Below are 7,500 nucleotides of genomic sequence, written 5' to 3' on the forward strand. Positions count from 1 at the left end.
CTGTTTCTGTCCGGTTCGCTGCGTGCAAATGGCGTTGGGTTGTGTCGCGCCCCACAACCCCCTCTTCCTTAATCATGATGTCATTCCAAGATTAAAGGGGAAGTAATGCGTCAGACCGACTGAATTAATTAATGCCACGCTGAAAACGATATTAAAGTTAATTTACAATTCACAGGGTGTTAAAGCCATCCTAACTGATACATCATCACTGCAACACTTCTAAAGTTGCCATGCCATGAATTATTTAATCTGTACAATGATACAGTAGCTTGAAACAATTCAGGGAACGACAAACACAATTTCTTAAATTTGTTTATTTACTTTAACATAAAATCGTCTCTAGCATCAAATGAATACATGGAGCAGGAGATCCTTTTACCCAAGCAACATTGAAAGGGCAGAGGGCAGAGCATAGACATGTGTGTGTGTGTGTGTGTGTGTGTCAGACAGCAGAGGGGCACTTATTGGATTACAGTCCAGTACTGTGCAGTGAGTCGGGGGAGCAAAAGCTGTGTGTGTGTGTGTGTGTGTGTGTGTGTGTGTGTGTGTGCCTGTGCGTGTTTAAGTCCAGTACTGTGGAGTGAGGTGGGGGAGCCGTAGGCTAATGTGGATCATTGTTCCCTGTGGGGCTTGCTGGGTGGGGGTCTTAAGATCTTAGGCCTCTCATGAGACACAGCTAACCGCTAACCTCTCATGACCGCTAACCGCTCCTAGTACGGTCAAATCACACCAACACGCTCACAACCGACAGTCATATTACCACACACACACACACACACACAGACACTTACACCCACACACACACACACACACACACATTTGTACACTCTCCCCAACACTCTGGAGGGGTCATAGGCCTGGATAACAGATTGGATCCATGGCTTTAGCCAACACTGCCTGGTGTGTAGGTGGGCGGAGCCTCTGATGTGGGTGGAGCCTTCAGTGTGGATGTGGGCGGAGCCTCCAGTGTGGAGATGGGTGGAGCCTCCAGTGTGGAGATGGGGATTGGTTCAGTGTGGAGGTGGGTGGAGCCTCTAGTGTGGAGCCTCCAGTGTGGAGGTGGGTGGAGCCTCCAGTGCAGAAGTGGGCGGAGCCTCCAGTGCAGAAGTGGGCGGAGCCTCCAGTGTGGAAATGGGCGGAGCCTTCAGAGAGCATCACAACGAGGGGTTCTCCCTTGGGAGAGGGGGAGAGGGGGGGAGAGGGGTGTTCATAGCGGCAGGTCGCCCCCCCCCCAGTCGTCTCCAGGCCCGGAGCAGGAACACCCTGGCCATCAGCAGAGTGATAGAGAAGTTCCGCCTGTACCACTCTCTGCAGAGAAGAGGGGGGGGGACAGCTTAGTATGTACCACTCTCTACAGACAGGGGGGGGGGGGGAGACAGCTTTGTAGAGCACACATGCAGGCACGTCCCACACAGGGAGTACATTATCTTCCTTACAGTGAGAATACAGACACACACACACACACACACACACACACACACACACACACACACACACACACACACACACACACTCTGTCACACACGCAGCCATATATACTATGGAGTATGGAAGTATGGAAAAGAACACACACACACACACACACACACACACCCAGACACGTATATCAGTATGGAAATGAACTGCATAGGCTGGCCACAGACATCAAGCACAATACTGAGAAACAACACCGCTGTTGAAACACTGGGCTAGTGCCTGTCTGTCCAATCGGAAACAAGCATCATCATCATCATAATCATCATCATCATCAGGACACAAGGTCATTCTGACATCATAATCATCATCATCATCAGGACATAAGGTCATTCTGACATCATAATCATCATCAGGACACAAGGTCATTCTGACATCATCATCATCATCATCATCGGGACATGAGGTCATTCTGAGCAGACTCACTTGTTGTAGCTGGAGTGCCTTTGGTAGTTCTCGTCGAGGAAGTGTTTATAGAACACGGCCATTTGCTCGCTGTTAAGAGTGTGCTTCTTCCCTAACAACCAAATAGAACACAGAATGAACACGGAGTAGAACTAGAACACAGAGTAGAACACAGAATGAACACAGAGTAGAACACAGAGTAGATCACAGAGTAGATCACAGAGTAGATCACAGAGTAGATCACAGAGTAGGACACAGAGTAGGACACAGAGTAGATCACAGAATGAACACAGAGTAGAACACAGAGTAGATCACAGAGTAGATCACAGAGTAGATCACAGAGTAGGACACAGAGTAGGACACAGAGTAGATCACAGAATGAACACAGAGTAGAACACAGAGTAGATCACAGAGTAGATCACAGAGTAGATCACAGAGTAGGACACAGAGTAGGACACAGAGTAGGACACAGAGTAGAACACAGAGTAGATCACAGAGTAGAACACAGGGTAGATCACAGAGTAGGACACAGAGTAGAACACAGAGTAGATCACAGAGTAGGACACAGAGTAGGACACAGAGTAGGACACAGAGTAGATCACAGAGTAGAACACAGAGTAGATCACAGAGTAGAACACAGGGTAGATCACAGAGTAGAACACAGACTAGGACACAGAGTAGAACACAGAGTAGAACACAGAGTAGAACACAGACTAGGACACAGAGTAGAACACAGAGTAGAACACAGAGTAGAACACAGACTAGGACACAGAGTAGGACACAGAGTAGATCACAGACTAGGACACAGAGTAGGACACAGAGTAGATCACAGAACTCTGTGTGAAGAAGCTCTCACCTTTCTCATCTCTCTCCGACAGGCCCTTGGCCTTCAGTTGAGCCTGTATGTACTCCTCCTTTTCCTGAAGAAAAGAACAGAACAGCTCATTTAAACCCCATGTGCACTTACCAGCCTGGAAACCCTAGCACAACAGCTCTACACACCTCTTTAACTAGATGGCAAAGTGATACAGGAGGTAGAGTAGTCATTCAGTAACCACAAGGTTGCTAGTTCGATTCCTCACTGTCGAAGCGTCCTTGAGCAAGACACTGAACCCCTAAATGCTCCTGATGTGCAGTGTGCCATCAGTGTGAATACAAAATGTGTCGCTTAGATAAAAGCGTCTGCTAAATGACTAAATGTAAGTGTAAAGTAAATGTATTGGATTCAATCCACAGCTCTCCTCACCTTTTTAACTACACCAGGGCAATCACTGATTCAACCCAACACACCTTTAAATATAAGAACTAGCACAACAACTCTACACACCTCTACACTACCCCAGGGCAATCACTGATTCAACCCAACACACCTTGTTAAGAAGACTGCTCCCCCAGCTGCATCCAGCAGTGCACCCTGCGGTGTAGGCCAGTCATGGGACCTCGTGGGGGGTCGTAAACAGTGGAATTTCACACCCCACAACAGTTTCAAGGCAGCCCCCATACGTTTGGGGACAGTTTCGAGTCTCCCCCTGAGGCATGTCCTGACATGCCTCTCAGCCCCTCTCTGGCCTATATAAGGCCAACCCTCCTCTGGCTATTGTGTGGGAGCAGAGCTGGAGAGAGGAGCATCAAGGAGCTTGTTCGACTATTCCATTCATCATTCAGAGACATTCAATTGCCGTGCGTCATTGAGAACGTGAGTGTTTGTGCATATGTGTGTTATTTACTTGGTCGGTTTCATCGTGTATATATATATATTCATTCTTGTTGTGCATAATTGTAAATATCTGTATGTCTTGTTATTATCATTCCATAGAAACCACGGATCATAGTCTCATTCAGTTCACGGTTCAGTTCATGGTTCACTTCAGTCAATACACGGATTCAAGGGTGGGTATAAGTCATTTACAACGGCAATTATAATCACTGTTCATCATCATTGTCACGGGTTCTATCACTTCATGTCTTCACTTCATGTGTGTGTGCAATAAACAAACATCGTTGGAACTTTGGCATCCGCTCATGTTCTAACCGGACAGACCTGTGGCGATTGTCACTCACTATTCAGTAACCAGCTATACAGTCCTTTCTGGGGATTCTTAAATATCACTTATTTTATACACCTTTAAATATAAGAACTAGCACAACAGCTCTACACACCTCTACACTAACCCAGGGCAATCCCTGATTCGACTCTCCACTCCTCTATAAATACACTAGGCCCTCTCCTGGACCCCGTCGAAAACGAAATGTTACATCTCAAGAGGTTATTCCCAATAAAGATAATTTCCAACAATAATTTCCAACCCAACTGTTCTAAGTGAATGTAACTAGATGGTGCTGCCCCCTGCTGGTCGCTGCAACACATAGCAACATGAAACTGAGGCAGCGGGTACCCTGTTGAATGTGATGTTCTGATTGGTCCAGAACTGGTGGTTCCAGTCCTCGGTCTCCTGCCGTAGGTGCCTGAGTCTGCGCTCCTGGAGGGTTTCATTCTCAGGGATGTGGTAGATGATTGGCCGGAGGTTTGACAGGCGGTCTGGAGGACCAATCCAGTCATGTTTGGAGCTGGATGAAGGGCTGAAGCGGGCCCTCTGAGTCAGCAGCAGCAGCACCCAGAGAAATACACAGACAGACAGACAGACAGGGGAAATGAACCACAAGAACTCAAGAACTGTGTGTGTGTGTGTGTCTGTGTCTGTGTGTGTGTGTGCATTCGTTTGAGTGTATTTGTGTGTGTGAGGGTGGGTGTGTGTGCGTGCGTGCGTGTTTGTATGTGTGTATTCGCTTGAGTGTAGTTGTGTGTGTGAGAGAGTGTGTGAGGGTGGGTGTGAGGGTGGGTGTGTGTGCGTGTTTGTATGTGTGTATTCGTTTGAGTGTAGTTGTGTAGTTGTGAGAGAGAGAGAGTGAAGGCATGCCATCTACTCCAGGTAAACCCTATTGATCACAGTGCTATGCCGCCCCCTTGTGGCCGGCCTGCATACAGTGTGATCACAGTGACCATAGTGATCATAGCTAAACAGCCCCCTGTTGTAAACACGACTTTTGGATTGTAAACACGACATGTTATTGTTTAGTGAGCAGCACACAGAAAGAGTGCCGTGTGCACTCCAGGCATGGCTTCTCATTGTGTGACGTGAGAGAACGTTCCCCAAAGAAAAGCAAAATCATCATTTCATTGTTTAACGTTCGCCTCTTGTTCAATGTGTGTGTGTGTGTGTGTGTGTGTGTGTGTGAGAGAGTGTATGTTAGCCTCTTGTTCAACCACCAACCATACGTTTTAGACCAGTGGTCCTCTGAACAGAAGCAAGCTTCGGTTGTCAACTTAAAGTGCATGGTAAGTGGTGTAAACAGCCCAACACTAACGTTATTCGCACTGTTCAAGGTTACCTGCAAGCAGTTACAAAACCATACGTAGTATAACACACACCAAACCCCACGCTATCGTATGCTACAAACATTTGGTGTTTTACGATAGTTACGAGTTTCTAAGCATCTACTAATTCCACATATCTAGAGGTTTTTGATGGATGGTCGACTCTCCTGGACCTAGTTAGCTAGCTAGCCAGAAATGCTAACAGAACGTTACCTCCGTTTCCTTGTCTTGTTTGGGTGCTGGTCCGGTGTTGTGTAGGCGACTACACGTGAAGTTCACCAGCGATAGGACATTCCGTCCGTGGTAACGACATTGTGACCTTATCAGTAAAGACCCAGTAGCAGACACATTCATGTCACGGACTTTTAAATTGGGTAAATTACTAAACCTGACCTTATTATTTTACAGTGTCCATGATTGTAGCTGCAAACGCAACGTGCCTGTGCGCACAACCACGTGACCGATACGTAAGGGCGTTTCTGACATTTCCTGTTTGAGGATTCTGCTGGACAACCAGGCATTTTTCCGAACAATAATGCTTCAGAATAGATTTCAGGACATGTAAAACGACTCGTATAGGATTTACACGAGTAGTCTGTGTAGAAATCCCGGTCAATTCATAATGTATATTTAAAGTTAGATTTTTTTCAAGTGAATGTTTGGTAAATTACTCCGCAGTGTGAATGTTTTCGCTCAGTTGTTTAGCTAACTCTGGCTAGGCTGTCTCATCATACTGGTCCAGACGACCGGGGGAGCAGAAACTTACTGACAAGCCAGCTTCTAAAACAGCAACAAGTAACAGAGTATCAAGTCCAATCATCCATCGCCACGGCACGGCTTTGCAAGGAGAAAAGATCGTAAACAGGCTCTTCATTACCTTTTTTGTGCACTGCCTTGCTCGGCCAGCTGGCCCCTACAACTACACGGGAGAGGCTGGTATTCCCTGGGGCTGTGTGAGCATAGGAGAGGCTACGGTGGGATGTGGATTGCGCTGGAGTTCTTCCCTTGACAAACTGTCCTGATGGCTGTCCGTTGGCTATGCAAGTAAGCAGACCTCATCATTATGTAATGTGTGTGTGTGTACGCTGGCTGTGTAAATGCAAATCAGACGGCACAGTGCTCGTGAGTCTGTTGGGAGTACCGTTTTCTAGGCTAACCTATATATTTGGTGTCCTCGAGCAGGGTTCAAATCAGCATCAGCTAACCGTGAGCTCTTTTGTGTCCCGGTGGCAGCCCCTCACCTCGAGCCGCGCCTGTCACGGGGGGGATAATCTGTCACCGTACCTGCATCAAAGCGGATTATATTCAGAGATTTGGGAGAATACACGTGTGTGTGTGTGTGTTAAAGGTGACGGTCAGAGCAGTACTCGTGCTCTTAGCTCCGTTGTCATGCCTTCTTCCAGGAACTCTAGCACGGAGATGTCACTTTGGCTGGCCTCGCCTTTTGTGACTGGCTAGTTCTGACAGGGTCTGTCGTCACTAATAAAATCCGTTGGGAGAACGAAGTAGTTCTCTGGAAGGGAGTATTTTTACCTATGATGGGTAGCGACAGAGCCAGAGACCCCCTCCTACCAGAGTTGGTCTCCCCACTATCAGGCGCTGGTGGTGGTGGGAGGGGCGGCATTGCAGTTCAGTGTGTGAGAAGTGTGTGTGTGTGTGTGTCTGTATGAGGTGAATACGCTGGCGGAGGTACCGCAAATCCACCGAACTCACTGCTCCATCCTCCGAATGTGACACATCGGAACTGCCAAACCTGTTTTTGTGCTTAGCTGATGGAAACAGACCGCACTCGACATGTGCGCGAATGTCTTTCGCGTTTTGAAAAGGTGAGAAATATCCTGCGCATCTCGGGGTGGTGAGACATACTGCTAGCGCGCTTGCTGGTGCTCCGTGGCGAGAGACGGAACAACGGGCCCGTTGCTTGTTTGACCGCGGTAGATTTCCGCTGCTACGGGCGGAAAGCTTGTTTACAAGGTGGCGATATCGCGAGTGTGATATCTTCCGGGGAGCATGCGTCTGATGACTGATAACGTCGGTGCTGGGTGTTGGCGTCGGGATTGGTATGCCTACCGCATTTACACTGACACACACACACACACACACACACACACTCTCTCACTAACGTGACATAACAGGAGGACATTCCACTGCTGTTAGAGTTGCTTTGTCTTATACCCTCTCTTCCATGTCAGGCATGGCGCCAGGCCGTGTGTGTGTGTGTGTGTGTGTGTGTGTGTGTGTTCGCT

At 47.8% G+C, this 7,500-nt stretch overlaps 2 protein-coding genes across 2 annotated transcripts in view; one reads left to right on the forward strand and one right to left on the reverse strand.

The window, feature by feature from the left end:
* Positions 1-312: 312 nt before the first annotated feature.
* coa8 (cytochrome c oxidase assembly factor 8) lies at positions 313-5,705 on the reverse strand. The gene is made up of 5 exons (XM_080850418.1): positions 5,468-5,705; positions 4,275-4,472; positions 2,735-2,798; positions 1,900-1,990; positions 313-1,308 (listed from the first exon to the last, which is right to left on the reverse strand). The coding sequence occupies exons 1-5, from the start codon at positions 5,606-5,608 to the stop codon at positions 1,155-1,157; spliced, it is 648 nt and encodes a 215-aa protein (XP_080706544.1). The 5' UTR covers positions 5,609-5,705; the 3' UTR covers positions 313-1,154.
* A 63-nt stretch (positions 5,706-5,768) lies between these two features.
* bag5 (BCL2 associated athanogene 5) overlaps positions 5,769-7,500 on the forward strand; it is a 14,245-nt gene continuing 12,513 nt past the window's right edge. The window contains exon 1 of the mRNA XM_080850412.1: positions 5,769-6,298. Coding sequence (XP_080706538.1) covers positions 6,276-6,298 — 23 coding nt within the window. The 5' untranslated portion in view covers positions 5,769-6,275. The remainder of the gene's footprint in view (positions 6,299-7,500) is intronic.

This window comes from Sprattus sprattus (assembly GCF_963457725.1).
Source record: "Sprattus sprattus genome assembly, chromosome: 13".
Lineage (NCBI taxonomy): Eukaryota > Metazoa > Chordata > Actinopteri > Clupeiformes > Clupeidae > Sprattus > Sprattus sprattus.